Here is a 23,725-nt window from a genome sequence, read left to right as displayed (position 1 = left end):
TACAAATAAGCAATAATTACATTAAATAAGCATCACATTTGTGTCTTTTTTTTTTTGCTGAAGTAAGCATGTTAAACTTTATTCTCCTGCATCCTATTTTTCTTTAATCCAAAATGGCAGAAAGGCTTTTTTTAAATTTACATTTCTTTCAGCCTGAAGCTTATTCATTTCACTTTTTGTGAAAGGGGCTTTACATTTGTCAAAAATGTTGTTCTTAAAAGACAAACAAGCTAAGCTCAGGTTAGAAAAAGTAACGCAAAAATGTAACTAACACCGCCAGCAACCACCTAGCAACTACCCACAACAACATAGAAACTTCCTGGCAACCTTCCACAGCAATTATACACAACACCTAGCAAAACCGACAATATCCTAGCAGCATGGAGGGTTTTTTTAGAGGCAAGCACATTTTCAATAGATTTTTTATTTTTGTACAAAAAAAATGCTTTGTTCACATATAGACAATGACAACAGAGAAAATAAATCTATATACTATCACTCGTCTCGTGGCGGAGCTCCAGTACGTTACTCATAGCGGTTGGTATCATTAATAACAGACTTTTCTGATACTGATATAGTGCTCACATACTCATATTCATACCGCCGATTGGCCGATCACACTGACCACTGACCAATCACTTGATGCTGTGGTGAGTGACATAATCCCACATCCTAATCAGAGGGGCGAACACTGCCCGGTGTGTGAGTGTGTGCTAGGAGCTAAATTACAGACTTTTACTGAAGCTGCTCTGTCATTAAAGCTTTCTGAGGCATAATTGGTATGTTAAAACCCAGGTGGGCAAAGTTCTGGAATGTTCTGATTCAAACCGCCTTCCATTGGCATGTGTGTCTTACAACAGGATCTGGCCTTAAGTCTCTCTCTAAATGTCTGGTTATGTTGGATCCGTCAGTAGAGCAGCAGGAAACAGACAGACACACTCACACTGTGTCCTTTTGTTCTCACTGTAGGTTGAGATGGTCTGACAGAGGCTGTTAGTTTGTGGTAAGACGACCCCGCTAATGATCTTACCATGTGTGTGAGCATGAGGGTTCGGTTGCGCGCGTATCCGCGTCTATGTTTGTGTAAGAATAGCCGCAATCGTGTGTTTTCGAGTCGAAAATCTCTCTTAACCAATACTGCTGACTCCTCACAGTTCGTACCTGAGCTACACCTCTCACGCACAGGTCGTATTCAATGTGTTTATTGGGGATGGTTATGGTTGTGCTTTTAACAACCTGTGTAACAGGGCTTTAGGAGCATGTAATTGTTCAGACGGGGTAAACTGAGGCGGGAAAATGTTCTCTTGAACTCCTCTCGGGAAGAATATTTTTCCCCTGACCTCCCCTCGGGGCAGCACAGTATTCTTCTGACCTCATTTGGGATGGTGTAATGTTCTCATAACCTGCTGTGGGTTGATAGATTTACTCTTAACATCTAGAAGTTACAAACTGATTCAGCTGAAAAAAACATCTAAAACCAGCTTAAAGTGCTTGACTGGTCTTACTTGGCTACACAGGTCTAGTTTGATGGTGTTTAGAGGGGTTTGGGGTATTTGGCCCAGGATGGAAGACCAGTTAAACCAGTTAAGGCCAGAAAACCAACTTTAACTGATTTGAAATGGCCTTTTCAGTGGGATCCATCTGATCCATTAAAAGGTAAGCTATTGAAAGCAGATCTGCAGTTAAAAAGAAGTTTTATTATTATTATTACACTGTAAAAAAAATTGCTGCCTTAAGTTATGCACAACCAACTTGGATGTTTAAGTCATTGCAACTTAAATTACATTAAACTGACTTTAACTAGTTGAAAATTTGAAGGCCAAGACAACACCTCAAACTCAATGTTGTGCTCCTCAATATATACTGTGGGTATGGAAAGTATTCCGACACCCTTACATTTTTACATCTTTGTTATATTGCAGCCACATTATTTTCTCTCTCAATAATGTACACACAGCACCCCATATTGACAGAAAAACAGAATTGGTGACATTTTTGCAGATTTATTAAAAAAGAAAAACTGAAATATCACATGCTCCGTATTTAGTAGAAGCACCCTTCAGATCTAATACAGTCATGCGTCTTTTTGGGAAAGATGCAACCAGTTTTTCACACCTGGATTTGGGGATCCTCTCCAGTTCTGTCAGGTTGGATGGTAAACGTTGGTGGACAGCCATTTTCAGGTCTCTCCAGAGATGCTCAATTGGGTTTAAGTCAGGACTCTGGCTGGGCCATTCAAGAACAGTCACGGAGTTGTTGTGAAGTCACTCCTTCATTATTTTAGCTGTGTGCTTAGGGTCATTGTCTTGTTGAAAGGTTAACCTTAGGCCCAATCTGAGGTCTAGAGCACTTTGGAGAAGGTTTTCATTCAGGATATCCCTGTACTTGGCCGCATTCATCTTTCCCTCGATTGCAATCAGTCGTCCTGTTCCTGCAGCAGAAAAACACCCCCACAGCATGATGCTGCCACCACCATGCTTCACTGTTGGGACTGTATTGGACCGGTGAAATTTTTCTCCACACATACCACTTAGAATTAAGGACAAAAAGTTATATCTTGGTCTCTTTAGACCAGAAATTCTTATTTCTCACCTTCAGGTGTGTTTTTAGCTAACTTTCTTGTGTCTTGCACTGAGGAGAGGCTTCCGTCGGGCCACCCTGCCATTAAGCCCCGACTGGTGGAGGGCTGCAGCGATGGTTGACTTTCTACAACTTTCTCCCATCTCCCAACTGCATCTCTGGAGCTCAGCCACAGTGATCTTTGGGTTCTTCTTTACCTCTCTCACCAAGGCTCTTCTCCCCCGATAGCTCAGTTTGCCCGGACGACCAGCTCTAGGAAGTGTTCTGGTCGTTCCCAAACGTCTTCCATTTAAGGATTATGGACGCCACTGTGCTCTTAGGAACCTTGCACCTTAAGTGCAGCAGAAATTTTTTTGTAACCTTGGCCAGATCTGTGCCTTGCCACAATTCTGTCTCTGAGCTCTTCAGGCAGTTCCTTTGACCTCCTGATTCTCATTTGCGCTGACATGTATAATAACATAATAACAAGAATAACACATAAATGTATAAATAAAAGTTGTTCATGCAGTTCCTGCGCTTGTATTTTTCTTTTTGTAAACAGTTCCTCGGATACTGTATAATCATACCCATTTCATGATTATGCAAAATTACTGGGATTACTGACTTTACATGGTCATGACAAGAATATTTGATATGAACTTTGCATAAACCAATATTAGTAACTGATTGCATCACTCTAGTCACATTTTAAATTACACCAAATAATTTGATAATGTAATTAAATCATTTAAACTTAATGTTTCGAACTCTGTACTGCATGTATTTAACATTTACCCCAGTGCAATGTCAGTGCAAGTTCATTCATGTAAATGTGATTGTTTTTTGTTATTACAAACTGGTGGACGAGTCAAAATTCTGTCTTGTGGTCAACAGCATGCCAACTTTCTCTGAACTGGGACATTTCTAATACACAGGATTACGACAGATGAAAATGTACGCAATTTCAAAAACTTCACCAATCTCCAAACCGCATGAATATTATTCGTTGTCGTTTTCTCGGAAATGAGGGTACGGGGTAAAAGTACAACAACAGGCTTTGATTATCAGCTTCTGTTGTGTGTGTTACGCTGGAGGCTATCGTGGCGCTGTGGATCAACAGGCAAACGTGAGGCTTTGGAAGACAAGCAGCTCAAATGTGCGGTCACACGCTACAAACCTCAAAGACACATCAGCCGAGATAGATGAGAGTGTGTGATGGATAACATTCAGGGGTGTGTGTTTGTCATTGAGTGTGTGTGCGTGTGTGTGTTTGGTAGGTTGCACATGGAAGCTATTACCCAGGTACTTAGTCTCCTCGTGTACAAACACACACAGGGATAGTGTACATGTGTTCGGGAAAAGTGCTTGGACAAAATCTGCAAGTTTAAAGCAAATGCAATGGTGTGCATTGACACTGAAGCTGTGGCTAAAATCTCTCACTTGTTCACACACTTACTATTTTCTACATGGTAAATGACATAGTGCACTACATAGGGCAGGGGTGTCCAACCCTGGTCCTGGAGGGCTACCACCCGGCAGAATTTAGCTCAAACCTGAATCAAACATACCTAAATCAGGGCTGCTTGATAATTACAGACAGGTGTGTTGGAGCAGGGTCGGAACTAAAATCTGTAGGGCAAAAGCCCGGTTGGACACCCCTGATATAGAGGTTAGGGAATGATTTTTGTGTTAAAATGCTTTAGTTTGGGGCGAATGAAGTCTGGTTTCACGTTAATGTCACACGAACTGGCACAGCACACAGACACACACACAGTCTGCTCCAAATCTGAAACACGATAGCACAGAGTCAGCGCAGAGCAGAAAATTATCAGACCAATTGGAATTCTGCACAAAATGCTGTATTTTAACGCGATATGGAGATTAGGAGGAGACTGCGGCTTTACCGAGCTCAATGGCTCTGGCTGAGCTCCTCCCCCTTTTTTAAAATAGCTAGTAGTGCTCAGTTTATATCACAACTAAATTCTCATTTAAATTCTCATCTTCTCATTTTTGAGAATCGACAACCTTTATTCAAATATTGTTAAAAGATTTTTTTAACGTATATTGGGTAATTGTGTGTGTTTTATTTGTGAAGACGCACTGAAATGATTTATCACATTTTCCTATTTTGAGCTTCTATTTATTAAACCAATTTCCTTCATTGTATCAACTCAAATGTTATATTTCAATAAACTTAAAATTTTAAGGCAACCAGGGGCCGGATTCACAAAAAAAAAACATAAAGATATAAAAAAAATGTAAGAAAGAAGTTAAGAAAACTCTTAAGATAAATTATAATTAAGTGCGTAAGAATGTTCCTGTGCAATTCATGAAAAATTCTTAAGAAGCTCTCAAAGATTTTCTTTCATTTCTAAATTTTTTTAATTCTTTACTTAAGAAGAAAATAAATTGTATTATTTTATTGAAAGGTATTAATGCTGAAGACTCGCTGAATGAAAAACACCTCAAAGCCCGTCTTTTTGCACTTTCTGCAGATTACCACAGATATCATAATAAGTGTGCAGAGTATTTTCGTTGTGACTGGCTTGATGGGAGTAAATCACTTAATGTCCTGTTTTTATTGTGCCGTGTCTGTAAAATCAAGAGCCTAGCCGTTTATCAAGAACACAGCTCGGGTACCAAAGATCTGCCGTTAGATCTACACAAAACTAATTATATCTCAGAGACATCCGAGCCTGTGGCAGACGTCAGAAGATCTGGCCGAGGAAAGGCTGTTCTCGGCGGGGTTGATGAGCGCCGAACAACCGCTGATCGCCTGGATCTCACAACTCCAATAACGCCAGATAAAATTGTCAAAAAGGCGCTCTCGTTATAAATAAACATCTTTAAACAAATACATTCTCGCCTGAAAAAGTCTTAAAACTACTATTTGTGACACAATAACAGTATTTTTAAATTACTCTGAGTTTCTTGTCCACTATTGTCTTAGTGGTAGGTGCGAGCTTCTTGCTGGTTTTATACTCGTCCATATGGTACTATTAGTTATAAATATTATATTTAGCTAGCTACTGTTATGTTGTAATGCTTAATATTTGAAACCACCCAATAAATTCTTTAAACATCTTACATTTGGGTATTTAAGATAGGTTGTAGGTTTTCCTAATTTTAAGAAGGTGTTTACGATGACTATTAAGAACATTCTTTTCGTGAATATGAATACTTCTTACATTTTATCTTAAGAACAATCATAAGAAAAAAGATAAGAACATTTTTAAGAAAAGTATTTGGGAATACAAAATATTCTAACTTAAGTTAGAAAATAAGAATAAATTGGCAGTTAAGGATATTTTATTCTTAAGAATATTTTGTGAATACGGCCCCAGGTTACTTACTTTTTTAAGTTAAACCAACTTTATTTTTTACAGTGCATCAACACATTGTATAATGCAATTCAGTGGGCCTTTAAAAGTATTTTTATTGTGTTAAAGACATTTGTTTTTTTAATATCTAGAGAACATTTTTCCACTGTAATTGAATATTCCTTGTGGAATGGAAAGTTTCCATGGATATTTTATCACCATCAACCAATAAAGAACCTTTCATTTTTCAGAGTAAGAAAAAAATAACATTCTTAAGAAATGTTTTTATGCATACAAAATATTCTTAGGAAGTTAGGAAATAAGATGAAAATAGCAGTTAAGAAGAGTTTTATTTTTCAGAACTTTCCCATGACTTTTGTAATCTGGTTCTGTAGTTATTAAAAGTAAAAATCTTTAACTCCATCAACAAGTTTCACCACTGAAACCAGGTCTCACATCTTTTAACCCAAACACAATGACATTCATTCCACACTTAGTTCCAAACTAAATCCAAACTAGTCCCACAGACATCTGGATCAGAGTGTTTGTAACGCTGGCATCGGGAGAGAAGACGTGTAACTCCTAACAATTTTTTCTCGGAATCTTATAAAGGAAGTCTAGCAACTAAATACAAAAAAAATCAGATGGGTATGTTTACCTGGAATGAACATGGGGGGAAAAGTTCTGGAGCAGAACAAAGGTCTACTCTTATAAACAACACAAGGTGTAATAATGTGGATATATAAGCATGACCTTCTGTCAGATGGTGTCTGGGGGCCAGGTGGACTGGAGCTGAAGATTTAGAGACGTTTAGTCTATGGAGGCTTGAATAGGTCACACAGCGCAGGTAAATCACTATCAGATAAATGGAACCAGCCCCAAAACACTGACATCATCGCTGTAATGAGCTAATGGTCACATGATGTCCGCTAGGGGAAAAAATCATCTGTGTGTGTGTGTGTTTAGAGAAAAATGCCTGACTGTATTATCTTGCATTACCATGGAACGGAAATGACATGATGTGAGTGTGTGTGTGTTTTGTATTATATAGTGTATGTGTGTATAGATAATGGCTTTCACAGAAAGAGAAGCAAAAACAGGGGAAATTGAGCAGTTTTCCAGACGGTTGCTCCATTCTGAGTGATTTCATCATTCAAAGCTTTCATCTCGCCGATAAACAGCAACAGAACAAAAAAACATTTAAAAACATTTTTTATGTTCTCATGATCTTCTCTCACCGGAGAGCACATTTAAAATAGCTTAACCTATTTTTAGACCCCAACACATTAAAATGGCATTTCAATGAGTATTTGGCATACAAGATAGACAATTATTTACTCACCCTCGTGTTGTTCCAAAGCCGTTGGACTTTTTTAGTGGAAGACAAAGGGAGATGTTTAGCAGGATGTTCGTGCTTCTCAGAGAATCAGTAACATTTAATCAAACTGATTAGAAATAAAATATGCTCAATTTTACACAGGAAATTATCTATAGACCTTATATAACCCCTCCCCTTTTTTGCTTGTGTTCTGTCTTCTGGTTTATAATTTCACAGCATGAAGGTAAGATCTTACGGATTTATTGACTGATTGTTAGGCTGCATTAACTAGGTCAGCCGGAAACCGGGAACACTTCCCATAACACCTGATGTACTCGTTACATCATAAAGAGAGTGGCATCCACGCTAATGTTAGTCTCTCTGTTTATCCCGCGGTTTACTGCAGTCGGCCGGATTCAGGCCGTGTCCGGATCGAATGGTAGACCTGCATCTGGACATGACCAGCTCATCCTGGAGTGTCTGCTGAGTCCGTGTCAATTGGTGTCTCCTCTGAATTTGCCTCACCGGCACGTCATCCTCAATAAACATGTTTCCGGCGCAATAACCCCGATCTTTCAAGTATTCATACTCAAGTGTGATCGACACGCCATCCTAAATTAACCCTTGTCTCTTGCGTGATACCCAAAATTTTGAATATTCCTATCTAATATGATTTATGACTTGCAGGGTTGCCAGAATAATAATTATACACTGTTTGATAATAGGCCAGAGGAGAAGTGGCACCCCGACTGAGTCTGTTTTCTCCCAAGGTTTATTTTTCTCCATCATGCCCTGGTGGAGTTTTGGTTCATTGCCACTGTCGCCTTTGGCTTGGTTTGCTCAGTTGGGGACACCAAAATTATGATCCAAGTTATTCAACTACAACCCCAAATCAGAAAAAGTTGGGACAGTATGGAATGTGCAAATAAATAAAAAAAGAAGTGATTTCTAAAATTACTTTGACTTGTATTTCATTGCAGACAATATGAACACAAAATATTTCATATTTTGTCTGGTCAACTTCATGTCATTTGTAAATATGCATCCTTTCCTGTCATTCAGACCTGAAACACATTTCAAAAAAAGTTGGGACAGTAAAGCATTTACCACTTTGTAATGTTGCCATTCCTTTTCACAACACTTAAAAGATGTTTAGGGACTGAAGACACCAAGTGATGAAGTGTTTCAGGTGTAATTTTGTCCCATTCTTCCTGCAAACAAGTCTTAAGGTGGGCAACAGTACGGGGTCTTCGTTGTCGCATTTTGCGCTTCAAAATGCGCCACACATTCTCTATTGGAGACAGGTCGGGACTGCAGCCAGGCCAGTCAAGTACCCGTACCCTCTTCCTCCGCAGCCAGGACTTTGTAATGTGTGCAGAATGTGGTTTTGCATTGTCTTGTTGAAATATGCATGGACGTCCCTGGAAAAGATATCTTCTTGAAGGCAGCATATTATGCTCCAAAATCTCTATGTACTTTTCAGCATTAATGGTGCCTTCACAGAAGTGCAAGTTACCTTTGCCAAGGGCACTGACACAACCCCATACCATGACAGACCCTGGCTTTTGGACTTGTTGCTGGTAACAGTCTGGATGATCCTTTTCTTCTTTGGTCCGGAGCACACGGCGTCCATTCCTTCCAAAAAATACCTGAAATACTGATTCATCTGACCACAGTACACATTTCCACTATGTGATGGTCCATCCCAGATGCCTCCGAGCCCAGAGAAGTCGACGGCGCTTCTGGACACTGTTAACATAAGGCTTCCTTTTGGCACAGTACAGTTTTAACTGGCATTTGTGGATGTGACTACCTATTGTGGTACTTGACAAAGGTTTGCCAAAGTAGTCCTGAGCCCATGTGGTGATATCGCTTATAGATGAATGACGATTCTTGATGCAGTGCCGCCTGAGGGATCGGAGATCACGGTTGTTCAGCTTAGGTTTGCGGCCTTGTCCTTTACGCACTGAAATTCCTCCAGATTCCTTGAATCTTGTAATTATGTTATGCACTGTTGAATGTGAAATATCCAAATCTCTTCCTATCTTTCTTTGAGGAACATTGTTTTTAAATATTTCAATAATTTTCTCACGTATTTGTTGGCAAACTGGCGATCCTCGGCCCATCTTTGCTCCTAAAGGATTAGATCTTTCTTGGATGCTGCTTTTGTACCAAATCATAATTTCAATCACCTGTTTCAAATCATTATTTAACCCTTTTACCTCATTACTAGCCCTAAATTGCTCCTGTCCCAACTTTTTTTGAAATGTGTTGCAGGTCTGAATGACAGGAAAGGATGCATATTTACAAATGACATGAAGTTGACCAGACAAAACATGAAATATTTTGTGTTCATATTGTCTGCAATGAAATACAAGTCAAAGTAAATTTAGAAATCACTACTTTCTTTTTTTTTATTTGCGTTTTCCAAACTGTCCCAACTTTTTCTGATTTGGGGTTGTAATTTTCTACACTGTAAAAAAAAAAGTTGAGAAAACTTAAAAGGCAACCAGCTGCAGAACATTTTTGAGTTTTCTCAACTTTTTTCATATTAAAGGGTTACTTCAGCGATTAGCATATGGCTTTGTATCAGTAGAAACCACATATTAAGTTGTAAATGGCCCGCAAAATAATTATTTCTTGATTATTACTACACTAATAGCCCGGTTTTATTGAAAAAAAAAAAAAAATCCAACGTATGTTTTGTATGACACATTTGAATATACATGGAGTATATTCAAATGTGTCATACAAAACATAAATTGGAATTTTTTTTTTTTACAGTGTAGTAATAATAAAGAAATAATTATTTTGCGGGCCATTTACAACTTAATGCATTTACAGTTCTGGAAAAAAATTAAGAGACCACTTAACATGGATTTCTCAATGTTTAGTGGTCTCTTAATTTTTTCCAGAACTGTAGATGCAATTGATGTGGGGTAGGGCTGGGACGCAAAAAATACGTCGACGCAAAATATGCGCGTCGATTCGTCAGACTCAAAATAAAGATGGTAGCGCCGGAGAGTAGTAGCAACCAAACATAATAAAGTATATTATGTAATTAAGTATATTATTTTTTATGTATATCTATGGTAGCAACACGAGTGGCTCCTCAGACTTTCAGAAGTGCACGGCTTGCGGGTTGGCGCGCGGCGCGCACGGAGCACAGGTGCGCATGCACGTGTTTTGTTGTCACTGCTACATAAACAAATTTCTGCACACAGGAAGACAGATGTTTAAATTAAGTTACGGTACCGACATCCAGTTATGGTGTCCCGCCTTTGTTTTACTGTCTATTAAAGTCTGCCGCGTTTAAGTTACGGTGTAGCCTGTGTACTGTCATACATGTTTTCATAATGCAGAATATTCACTCAGCGCGCTGTCAGGCAGTTTGGGGCTGCCCACGACTGTGTGCACTCGAATGCCGTGACAGCGTACGCTCACGCATACAATCAGTAGTAACAGTTCGCAATTATATCCATATATCCTACCTTTTCTTGTAAACCCGATAAAATCCATGGCAATGAACGTCATCGGGGATGTTTAATCCACAAGCATTCTGAGAATTATTCCTACTTGTCGTTCACATCAATCTAAAAGTTGTCCTTTTAGGTTATAGGCGATTTTCATTCAAAGATGTAAAAGTAATTAAGCTATGTAGCCTATTGTATCTTTTTTTTTTTACTAGATAAAAACATTAAAAACATATTGCAATAAATAATTACTCTGTAGCCTATGAATGGGCAATCTGATCCAGTCAGCGCTGTCATTAGAGCGTGATAGCCAACCTTAACCCTTGATTAACCAGCGGCACTATTTGCTATTTATCTTATTCCAATCCCATGCATTTTTCATGATTTGTTATTTGTTCTATTTTTTATATCTTTGCATTATATATGCAAATGTTTACTCATTAGAAATAAGCTTATCTTGTTCATATAATTCAGTGTCACCTATCAACCTGTAAGTTTTGCTGCACAGCAATGAAGATACTCTTTACAAGACGTATTGTGTCCTTAATAATGGCATCAGAATGCAACCAAAGCACATGATGGTAATAAAAAGATGGCTATAATTAATTGTAAATCATCCAAAATAAATGCCATGATCATTAGATTTTATACAGGTGTTACTATATTGATTTTGTAAAAGGTGATCAGCAACCAAATATTGATAATATGGAAGTTTTTGCCTTGGCATGACTCCACATTTTTTGCAGACAATACAAAGGCAGAGTGCAGTAACTTTAAAATAGGGTGTGTGTGTTAGTGTGTGTGTGTGTGTGTGTGTGTGTGTGTGTATTTTGTTATGATTTTATTGAATGCATTGTTCTTGTATAGTCTTTTACTTTGGAATTTTAAGAGCAATAAACATATATTGCAATGTTAAGGAATTAGTTTTTTTCATTCAGATAATTAAATCAACATGTATAAATTGCTATTAGGCAATTAATGGGGAGATAATCGATAATCGAATCGAATCGTAACCGAATCGGACAGGAAAAAATAATCGTTAGATTAATCGATGCATCGAAAAAATAATCGCTAGATTAATCGTTAAAAAAATAATCGTTTATCCCAGCCCTAATGTGGGGTCACACTTGTGTGTATATCTGCTTTTTCCAAAAGATTTGAATGCTGCTCATGCAATATCTGTTTTATGTATATCTGTCTTTTGTCCCTCTTCATTAAACTTCAACCTTCTCTTATCCACGTACATCGACGTCTAGATTTTCAGACATGAACTCACCGTTTAACCGCATCTCAAATGACGCACGCACATACAGCAGACCTGGAGCATCCTGTCTGGTTTATACACACACACACACACACACACACACTCTCACACTCAAACACACAGACACACACACACACACACACTTACACTTACTCACTCCAACATCAGACCTTCAGAGTCCTCGTGCCAACAGTGTGTTTGCAATACTAAAAAGTTCTACCTTGGGACATAATAATACCAGAGCCTTTACACATGTGTAAATATAGCAGCAGAGTGTTTTATGCATGGGGGATCAGTAGACATGTGTGTTTGTGATCATAAACTCCTACAGTATCCCGCTGGTTGATAACATTTCCTGTGGCCCAATAAAGAGGCACAACTTTTGTATAAATACACTCTTAAAAATAAAGGATCCAAAAGGGCGTTTTCACAGCGATGCTTAAAAAATATATTCTAAACTACCTGATTAGGAAACTTTTTTGGTGCTAAATAGAATCCTTTTATGAAGTTCCGTAAAGAAACATGCTTTGAATGTTCTATCATGGTGTTATTATGAACCTGTTTAATGATCATTTGTTTTAATATTAATATTATGGTTTTTACTCTGTCTATCTGGTTTTATAAAGCATTGTTGCCTCTATTAGGAAAAAAAATACATGATTGGTAGAAAACAAGTTATAATTTTAATTACATTTAAAAAAAAATAAAAATCAAAATTTACTTTTACATGTGGTTTGAACATAAATGTGTTGGCAGTGTGTATACAGTATTGTTCAAAATAATAGCTGTACAATGTGACTAACCAGAATAATCAAGGTTTTTCGTATATTTTTTTATTGCTACGTGGCAAACAAGTTACCAGTAGGTTCAGTAGATTCTCAGAAAACAAACAAGACCCAGCATTCATGATATGCACGCTCTTAAGGCTGTGCAATTGGGCAATTAGTTGAAAGGGGTGTGTTCAAAAAAATAGCAGTGTCTACCTTTGACTGTACAAACTCAAAACTATTTTGTACAAACATTTTTTTTTTCTGGGATTTAGCAATCCTGTGAATCACTAAACTAATATTTAGTTGTATGACCACAGTTTTTTAAAACTGCTTGACATCTGTGTGGCATGGAGTCAACCAACTTGTGGCACCTCTCAGCTGTTATTCCACTCCATGATTCTTTAACAACATTCCACAATTCATTCACATTTCTTGGTTTTGCTTCAGAAACAGCATTTTTGATATCACCCCACAAGTTCTCAATTGGATTAAGGTCTGGAGATTGGGCTGGCCACTCCATAACATTAATTTTGTTGGTTTGGAACCAAGACTTTGCCCGTTTACTAGTGTGTTTTGGGTCATTGTCTTGTTGAAACAACCATTTCAAGGGCATGTCCTCTTCAGCATAGGGCAACATGACCTCTTCAAGTATTTTAACATATGCAAACTGATCCATGATCCCTGGTATGCGATAAATAGGCCCAAAACCATAGTAGGAGAAACATGCCCATATCATGATGCTTGCACCTCCATGCTTCACTGTCTTCACTGTGTACTGTGGCTTGAATTCAGAGTTTGGGGGTCGTCTCACAAACTGCCTGTGGCCCTTGGACCCAAAAAGAACAATTTTACTCTCATCAGTCCACAAAATGTTCCTCCATTTCTCTTTAGGCCAGTTGATGTGTTCTTTGGCAAATTGTAACCTCTTCTGCACATGCCTTTTTTTTAACAGAGGGACTTTGCGGGGGATTCTTGAAAATAGATTAGCTTCACACAGACGTCTTCTAACTGTCACAGTACTTACAGGTAACTCCAGACTGTCTTTGATCATCCTGGAGGTGATCATTGGCTGAGCCTTTGCCATTCTGGTTATTCTTCTATCCATTTTGATGGTTGTCTTCCGTTTTCTTCCACGTCTCTCTGGTTTTGCTCTCCATTTTAAGGCATTGGAGATCATTTTAGCTGAACAGCCTATCATTTTTTGCACCTCTTTATAGGTTTTCCCCTCTCTAATCAACTTTTTAATCAAAGTACGCTGTTCTTCTGAACAATGTCTTGAACGACCCATTTTCCTCAGCTTTCAAATGCATGTTCAACAAGTGTTGGCTTCATCCTTAAATAGGGGCCACCTGATTCACACCTGTTTCTTCACAAAATTGATGACCTCAGTGATTGAATGCCACACTGCTATTTTTTTGAACACACCCCTTTCAACTAATTCAACTAATTGCCCAATTGCACAGCCTTAAGAGCGTGCATATCATGAATGCTGGGTCTCATTTGTTTTCTGAGAATCTACTGAACCTACTGGTAACTTGTTTGCCACGTAGCAATAAAAAAATATACGAAAAACCTTGATTATTCTGGTTAGTCACATTGTACTGCTATTATTTTGAACAATACTGTACATTACCACCCTATAATGGTAAAAATCCACCCACTCCATGCTGCTCCATAATCCATTTTTTAATCCCCATAAATCATTAGCAGTGTTTTAGAACAAGCCGTTTGCAGTTTCTACCAAATATGATGTCACGTTGCTTAGGCCCCGCCCACAACTAGTGATGGAATTTGCCAAATTAGCATAAGCCTCGCCCCTCAGTGAGCGGTACACAGTCCGCCATGTTTATCTCCTCGCCAGAGCGTTTAACAGCAGCATTCAAGTAAGAAATGTATTGTTATTTAAGCTACTAAAGTTATTCAGTCAAGAGCAGCGAGTGATTTTCTGGTTTTCTTTTGTTGTTTAATTCATATTAACAGCAGATATAGCAGTAGGTACTGTAAATTACACAATAAGTCTTGAAAGAGAAGTTTAATACATTACAGCTGACATCCAGCTTTCTGTGTCCGCGCAGACAGAAAACCATATACCAGAAGCTTTGAATGTTATGGCTTTAAAACTTGCAGATAATAAACTTTCATGAATGATGAAGAACTGCAATATCACGTGAGTGTGACGGCGATAGAATCTGAAGCATAAGCTGAACAGACTCCGCCCTCTTATGGAAAGCTGGTGGGGCCTCATCAGCTCGTTTGCATTTAAAGATACATGCACAAAAACAGAATGTTTTTCCTTCCACTCAACATGGTATAATAAATTATCTGTGGAGTATTTTGAGTTGAAACTTCACAGGCACATTCTGGAGACACCCGAGACGTTTTACGTCTTGCATAACAGGGCACAATAGGCCCCCTTTAAAGAACCATATTTTTTTCAGAGTGTAGCTAAATGCATGCACAGACACGCACTTGCCAATATACAAACTACGTGTTTGTTCTTCCAGACTTTGCTTAATCATTTTTGAGGAGGATTTGTCCTTTGATTTTGCTAAAGCAAATAACTGGATCCAGCTGTTTGATTTCGATGAGAGATGCGGAGAGAACAACATGTAATGGTACTTTGTTAACAGATGCTTGAGGATCTGTGTGTGTTTTCTGGGGTAGATTGTGCAAGCGGCTATAATAAGACGACACACAAATGTGAGTATACAGAGATGCTGTAGATGTGTATGCTCCTAAAAATAAAGATTCCAAAAGGCATGCTATAGAAGATCCTTTATTTTGAAGAGAATAAACTTCTTTATAGATCTTAAAGCTAGGGTAGCAATAGCAAGCTAGTTTTGAAAGCATGAGATATAGAGCATCTCCAATGCCACCCCTCCTTCATAACACTAGAACTCACACAGCAGTCTGCAAAGCCTCACGAGAGATGGCTTAAAACTACCTAATGTCTCAAAGCACATAACATTACAATAATAATGAACATAAGCTCTAGTTGTACCACCTGACTGCTGCAGCATTGATAGTGTTGACATAGAAACGCACCGCTCGTGTCAGGTGTAGACAAGGTGTGAGAGTAGAGCGTCACTAGTTGCCATCTCGTAATTTCGGTTACGACGTGCTGTGAACGCAGCTTAAGCTTATTTTGGTTCAGGAGCAACTGAAAAAGGCGGCTGCTGTTTGTTTGTGGCGCTCAGTGACTGTCTACAACCCTACATAGCCTCATGAAACTCTGATGATCCCTGATTTCTGCACGAGCAGGTGCACAGAGGTATGGAAACAATGATTGGACGAACATTTAGTCCCGAGACTTCCACAGAAGATATGTACATTTTAATATTTAGATCACTTATTACTGATTGCTATAATCAGGATGTGAAGAGATTTTCAGTATAACAGTTTTTAAAAAGAATCCTAACGTATCTTTAGCAGTTCTTCTGTGACATCAGAATATAAAACCCTTTAGGTTCAAACTGAAACTTTGTTTTAGTGTCTGAAGTAGTTGTTGTAGTTTATATGTAGGTGCCGATGTTACATAAAACATGATCTCACTATACTGATATAACAGATAGTTCTGTAGTGACTAACCCATGTGGAGGAAGAGTTGTATTTTTCTACTGCAGGACTAGTTTGTTTAGACCTCGTCTCCACATAATCGGAGATCAAAAGGCAAATTTCTCTATTGGCAGTAACAAAAAGTTTAAACCAAATTTCGACCAACTACTACAGGACTTTTGTATTTTACAGCAAATGCACATTGCAATCACTAGTGTCCTGAAGCACAGCGTCTCCACCTGGTGGTAAAGGCATGAAAAACTCGTTTTAGCTGAAGAAGAGTGTCCCTAGTGGCATAATGTAGCTGTCCTAAAATTACATTGAACTGAAATGACCTGAGACAGCTCACCACTAGGTTAAGGTTTTTAACAAAGTTTCGAAAACTGAAATATCATGACTCAATTTTGTACGCATAAATTAAATCCCGTTTTAAAACTATCAGTATTTCACAAAAAGCTCCCATTAGTTAAGGTTAATGCATTATCTAAATTCAATAATGATCAACACATTTCAGCATTACGTTTTTTTTAAAACTCAACCGTATTAGAATACAACTCTTTATAGTTCAAGTCCAAATCACTTAAGTGTATTAGCAAATGTTAAAGTTAAACACCTAGTAAAAATGCTTGTGTCTTGCAATGTTAGCTAGTGTAGTAAATGAAAAAAAAGTTACCAAACTACTCTCTGCATTTTAAATTGTAAGGGTTATGACAAACTCAACTAAACAAAGCCACATTTTTTATTGACAAAGTTTGAAATGTACATGTTGCTTTACAACCCGAGAAAACAGTAACTCTGGGCTACCTTTAAACATTTAAAGGCTACCAGTTTACACAGTAACTGACTTTAAGAAATTAAACCAATACTCTAAATAATTAAAAGCCATAATTTATGCATCTCAAATGCACCAACACCCCTAAAACACTGGACAATTCAAAGTCACAAGCATGACACAAAGATGGAGTTGGGAACACTTTATTCTCTGTTAGGAGACTTCTGTACATTGAGGATCAAGTGCCACTTGAATTTCTTTAGGGTTTGTATAAATTTAAGCAGGAGCACTATTCAAACATTGACAAAACATTAGCAATACAGGAAACATTACTCGAAGCTTGAGAGGAAGTTGAGCACAATCTGCTTGAGTTTTGCATCAGAAGGCTCTGAAATTTTACCTTCGGTCCTAAAACACAAAAAGATGGCGTATAAGCAATCATATGCGTTTTAAAGTGATGTCTCAGAAACAAGGTGCTCCTGGCATTTCCTACAATGAAGAAAACCTTCTGAAACGTACCTGATGGCTGCAAGCAGATCCTGGTGCTGGCTGATGACGTGTTGAAGGAAGGCCTTCTCGAATTTGGTGATCTTGCTAGGCTCCATCTTATCCAAGTGTCCCCTCACACCAGCATAAATGACGGCCACCTGCTCCTCAATGGCCATTGGACCTTAAGACAAAACAGCATGGGAACATTACACAGATAGGTTGGGTGAGTGTCCTCCTAAGCAGTAGAGGGCAGCAGTGTACTTACAGTACTGGCCCTGCTTGAGCAGCTCTGTGAGTCGCACGCCTCGGTTGAGCAGCTGCTGTGTGGCGGCGTCCAGATCAGAACCGAACTGTGCGAAAGCAGCCACCTCACGGTACTGAGCCAACTCCAGCTTCATGGTACCAGCCACCTGGAGGACAAACAGTTGGCGTGTTAGAACCCTTTTTAACTCAAACTAGGGCTCCTCAATATCTACCACGATCCCACCCCCCTATGTGGAAATAGCTCCCTCTACTAGCTGTAGTCTTTACCCTATGGCCCAAAAAAATCCTCAGATGACAAAAAAATTACGAAATAAAATGCATAAATCTCATCTCAGGGAGATATGAGGGGGGCGAGGGCAGGGCACGATTATTTGAATATACTCCTGAGTTTCTACTGATACATATGCTAAAAAATAAATATTTAAAAAATAAAAAGCTAAAGTAACCCTTTAACCATCCACTGGGAGCCAAACTAGGACAAAACAAACCTGCTTCATGGCCCTAGTCTGGGCAGCAGAGCCGACACGGGACACGGACAGACCCACGTTGATAGCGGGACGGATACCCTTGTAGAACAACTCAGTCTCCAAGAAAATCTGCATGAAGAGATGGAGTAGATCAGCTTGTGTTTCCATTCTTTGTGCAGTATCTGCTTGTGCAGGGACTCACCTGTCCATCAGTGATGGAGATGACATTGGTGGGAATGTAAGCAGACACGTCTCCGGCCTGGGTCTCGATAACGGGCAGGGCGGTGAGGGATCCACCACCGAAGTTTTCGTTCATCTTGGCCGCTCTCTCCAGCAGACGGGAGTGCAGGTAGAAGACATCACCGGGGTAGGCCTCACGACCGGGGGGACGGCGCAGCAGCAGGGACATTTGGCGGTAGGCAACAGCCTGATAAAGAGACAAAGCTCACATTTTCTGCATTCAGACTCAGATACAACAAACAGTGGTCATTTGATATGCACATTTCTAGGGCCTCGACCAGCAAAGTTCAAACCTGTTGCACACAATCTACTACAAGTAAACAAGTAGAACTTATATTGTTATCAATATTTGAGATGAACATTTACTGGACTGAAGCAACTTAAGTTTACTTGAGCAATACAATGGTTTTAGAGAAAAAAAAAAAAAAAAAAAAGGTTAATATACGTGCATCTAATACTACTTTTGAGGACTGTTGGTTTCATTCATCGTTTAGCATTGCATTGGTTTTAAAAAAAGAGGTTTGAGACATTATTGGAAAAAAATTGACAACTGCTACACTTAAGACCTCAATTTACTTTAAGCTATCAAAAGTAGTTTTTCCATGTAAATAACAGCAACTGCACCAAATTGCATATTAGGGCACCTGAATAACATTGAGATGCGAGATCCGTAGTTTAAAGGGTTAGTTCACCCAAAAATGAAATTTGTCATTAATGACTCCCCCTAATGTCGTTCCTCACCCGCAGAACAGTTTATATATTGTATATATAGTCCAAGAGTGTATCTTAGTGTATGCACACTATACTGTCCATGTCCAGAAAGGGAATAAAATAATATATCTTAAACTGTGTTCTGAAGATGAACGGAGGTCTTGCGGGTGTGGAATGACATTAGGGGGAGTCATTAATGACATCAATTTCATTTTTGGGTGAACTAACCCTTCAATATATTACACCCCTAAAAACATGCATGATAAAAATAAAAATCACATATGCAAACTTGTATGCAAGACTGCCGCTTTAGAAGTAGAGTTTGGAGTACTTCCGGTATGCCCCGTGGTGACTAGACGTGGCTGGAAGTCGTTCCGTGATTATTCGTTTGTTTTTCCTTCAGCAGTGTTATTTTCTTTGTCATATATACACCAAGTGGCCGACTGTATTAAACATTAACACAGAATGCCAAAACCAGGGAAATTGGGGCAAAATATCAGAAATGCTGACTGACAAGGGGAGCGAGCAGGCAGCTACCAATGCTAATGCTACCGCTCCAACTCAAATGGAGGAGAAGAGCACGCCAGCTTCTTTAAAAGATTTAATCTCATCCACCAGTTCAGAAATTGCACTACGGTCTAAATTTGTCAGAAGTAGTATATTTGATATTGTCATAGCAACAATTTTAATTGCAAAAAGAGATTACACATCTTAAACAATGTTATACATATAATTCTATAAAAGAAGTCCTTAAGTTGTGCTACGTCAGCATTTTGGTGCTTCTCGTCTCAATAAATGCCCATGGGTTAATCTTGTGTGGCCTGTAAGACCTTGTATGCACAACTTGGTCATCTCTGGAAGGGGTAAATGTGACTGCAGCTTTAGTGCCAAGTTCTCACCTGTTTAGAGAGATCGTCATAGATGATTAGGGCGTGTTTGCCGTTGTCTCTGAAGTACTCGCCCATGGAGCAGCCGGAGTATGGAGCCAGGTACTGCAGGGGAGCGGCGTCAGACGCGGTAGCGGAAACCACGATGGTGTATTTCATGGCATCGGTGTCAGTCAGCCTCTTCACCAGCTGGGCCACGGTGGATCTCTTCTGACCAATGGCCACATAGATACAGTACAGCTTCTTTTTCTCCTCAGTGCCTTCATTGAAGCGCTTCTGGTTGATGATTGTGTCGATAGCAATGGCGGTTTTGCTGAAGTAAACATGACGGATGAGCTAAAATTGGCTCAAATGAACCAAGCAATACCAAAAGTGCATTTATCTCCTGCACTTACCCAGTCTGTCTGTCACCAATGATCAGCTCTCTCTGGCCACGGCCAATGGGCACCAGACTGTCCACGGCCTTGATGCCGGTCTGCATGGGCTCCCTCACGGAGATGCGAGGGATGATGCCAGGGGCCTTCAGACCCACACGCCTACGCTCCTTAGAGCCCAATGGACCCTTGGAGGAGAAACAAAGACAGATCGATCAACTCCAAAACGAACAATTCTGACAACTGGAACGAATAAAGGAAGGCAGTACAACTATGCAAGTATCACGTTGGTGGTCAGACCTTGCCATCAATGGGGTTTCCCAGAGCGTCCACAACACGGCCGAGCAGCTCCTCTCCGACAGGAACGTCCACGATAGCGCCTGTTCTCTTCACGATGTCCCCCTCCTTAATGAGTTTGTCGTTACCGAACACCACAACACCAACGTTATCAGGCTCCAAGTTCAGAGACATTCCCTAAGAGGAGAAGCAGTTAACCAAGGAAAATACAGAGACTGGATTAGATTTTTAAAAATCCTCTTCAATTTTAGTTATTTATACTAAATTACACAATTTTATTTAAATCTTTAATAACAGACAATAATAATTTTATTTAAAAATAAGCTTTTGTACCCTTTTTATTTAAACATTACATGTATATTTCAGATTTACAATTTAGAATATTTAACTAGTCAACCTATTATATTTTACACAACATTTAAACAATAAAATTGACAAGTCAAATATTGAATTGATTCTAAAATGTAGGGTGAAAGCAAGCATGTCTATACTTGACAGTGCGTATACACACCAAAAAACATGCATCTCTAACTACAATGCAATCCAAAAAAAGTCTAGGTATACGGTGCATTAATAGGATCGTACACCAAAGATACAAATGGTCATTTACTCACCCTCAAGTTGTCCCAAACATCTATGAATCTCCTTTTGCTGAACAAATTATATTGAAAACAGGTAACAGTTGATGAACCCCACTGACATAGAATGAAAGTGTGGCATCAATCAACTATTTGGTTACCAGCATTCTTCAAAGTATCTTTTGCGTTCAGCAGAAGAAATTCATACAGGTTCGGAACAACTTGAGGGCAAGTAAATAATTTTGTGTTGAATTATCCCTTTAAGAAACTTGAAGCTTCTGGATTGCTTGAGGACCTCATGACCCCATCTCAATCACCTTCAGACCAGAGGAGAATTCCACCATCTCTTCAGCCTGCACGTTCCTCAGCCCGTACACACGAGCGATACCGTCACCGATGGACAGCACACGGCCGGTCTCCTCCAGATCAGCACTAGTATCGGCTCCAAGAATCTTCTCCTCCAGAATGCTGGACACCTCCGCTGTGCCTGAAAAACAATGCAGAGCGATTGAGCGTGCATGGCAGGATGGGTCAAAAAACTAATTGTGCAATAATACAAAAGCAAAACCTAAATGAACCAAGTGCAACAGGAAAAGAAAGATTTAATTAACAACCTGTCTTCTGCAGCCATGGTCTGGCAGTGTGCAGGTTCTTTGCAGCAACACATGCAGCAGCAACATTCTTGGAAACCTGCAATTGCAAACATATTGGTTATAATACTATAATGACACTTAGTATTAAACAGACACCAGAATACTAGCATGTTGCTCATGAGCCCTTGACCTTCATGTGCCATCAACAACCACATAACTGTGCCTAAACATATTAACAACCAGTGTAATAGCAGACCAACTACAAATACTAGTCAATGTGTATAACTTCTCATTTGCAAACAATGTGGTCAGTGATCATTCATAATGCGGCACCAAGTACTATGACATCATCCCAAAACACGCCTAAATAAAGAGTAAACGCAAGTGCAACAAAAATGGTTATACATTGATGCACTAAACCATGAAATAAGCACTCAAATCCTCCACATTTACTTATGTATTTAGTAAAACTACTGACAGCTGATCTGTCACAAACCCGAGCAGCATTTCCTGACCTTCAATTGGGAAAGTCATTCATTGATAACAACCTCGCTAAACATGCAATCTCAATCTTTTATACGGAAAATACACGCTTAAGTCAAGTAGATTCGCCTCCCTAAAAATACATGATGCTGTCGTTAAAAAGGAAAAACTTATTAAGCTAAATGTAACGCAGCATACGTAGGCCCTTCATGCTGCAAGATGGCGACGCGCAGCCTCACGCCATTTACAAGCTCTGACATTCACCGGCTCGGTGTGGTTTATGCCCGTTAAAACGCCACAAAATGAGACTTACGAATCCGGCACGTCTTGGCAGGGTGCGGGCCAGAGCCGCCGCTACACGAACGGAGAGCATGGTTATTGATAGTTTGTGTCGCGCGAGCTCGAGTATATCCTCCTGCAGCGGCCGGCTGGTGCGCGAGGAGCTGAGTGAAGGAAATGGAGGTCGCGAGCGCAGCTCATATAGGAAAGGTCAACAACAGACCCGGATGTAGTTTCCTTGAGACGACACGAGATATTTTTGAGATTATAATGTATAAAGTCAAGGTTATATCAATTGAACTGTGTTTGTGTTGATTTAAAAACGACAAAAAACAATTAAATGTATGCATTTAGCAGACGACTTTATGCAAAGCGACATATACAAAAGAAGAACAATACCTCAAAATTGATGAACGATTAATATATACTGAATAGTATAAAATATCCCAAACATATCTTCTTTTAGAAAAATAATCTTCTAAATTGGCTAATTATTTATGTATGTTAATTTAAAACTACATAAAGGAAAACATTATTTTAATTCGTTTGTATGAAAATGTATATTTACGCTGTATGTTTGTAAATAAAACCCAATAAACAAATCACAGAATTATATTTACATAGTGTTAACGTGTTTTGTGAAAACAATCAATTATGATTTTTTTTTAAATCAACGTATTTTTTTAAGGAATTTTGTGAAAATATAACGAAAATAAAAAAAAAACATTCATAATCTTCTCAAAAACAGTTCTTCTTTCCTTTTTTAAAGAAAAAAAATATATACTTCTCATAGGCAAATTAATGTTATTAATGTCATTTAAAAAAATAGGAAAAAAATATATTATTTTAATTATTTTTTGTTTTTGTATGACACGTTATATATTATTCTGTATTCACAAATTGCAACGTTATATTTTCATAGAGTTAACACTTTTGTGATAACAATAAATGGTTATCTTTAAAAAAAAATCCTTTTTTTAATTTATTTTTTTAGGAATGTTGTTGTGAAAATTTAACGAAAATAAAACTTAA

At 38.8% G+C, this 23,725-nt stretch overlaps 2 protein-coding genes across 4 annotated transcripts in view; one reads left to right on the top strand and one right to left on the bottom strand.

Moving 5' to 3' along the window:
* The window catches only part of haus1 (HAUS augmin-like complex, subunit 1), a 40,179-nt gene that overhangs the window by 5,925 nt on the left and 10,529 nt on the right, over positions 1-23,725 (top strand). The gene's annotated exons all lie outside the window — the stretch shown is intronic.
* atp5fa1 (ATP synthase F1 subunit alpha) lies at positions 17,219-22,883 on the bottom strand. Its single transcript, XM_067424692.1, has 11 exons — positions 22,728-22,883; positions 21,953-22,028; positions 21,656-21,825; positions 20,764-20,937; positions 20,485-20,651; positions 20,102-20,402; positions 18,454-18,678; positions 18,273-18,380; positions 17,786-17,930; positions 17,551-17,701; positions 17,219-17,439 (listed from the first exon to the last, which is right to left on the bottom strand). The coding sequence occupies exons 1-11, from the start codon at positions 22,785-22,787 to the stop codon at positions 17,361-17,363; spliced, it is 1,656 nt and encodes a 551-aa protein (XP_067280793.1). The 5' UTR covers positions 22,788-22,883; the 3' UTR covers positions 17,219-17,360.

Source organism: Pseudorasbora parva, chromosome 18 (assembly GCF_024679245.1).
Source record: "Pseudorasbora parva isolate DD20220531a chromosome 18, ASM2467924v1, whole genome shotgun sequence".
Lineage (NCBI taxonomy): Eukaryota > Metazoa > Chordata > Actinopteri > Cypriniformes > Gobionidae > Pseudorasbora > Pseudorasbora parva.
This window is presented reverse-complemented; position numbering and strand designations above follow the sequence as displayed.

Coding starts and splice junctions, on each gene's coding strand:
- atp5fa1 (XM_067424692.1), bottom strand. CDS start 22,787: ATGCTCTCCGTTCGTGTAGCGGCGGCTCTGGCCCGCACCCTGCCAAGA. Junction 18,381..18,453: donor TCTCCATCACTGATGGACAG/GTGAGTCCCTGC, acceptor CTCTTCATGCAG/ATTTTCTTGGAGACTGAGTT. Junction 17,702..17,785: donor GCTCAAGCAGGGCCAGTACT/GTAAGTACACTG, acceptor TTTTGTCTTAAG/GTCCAATGGCCATTGAGGAG.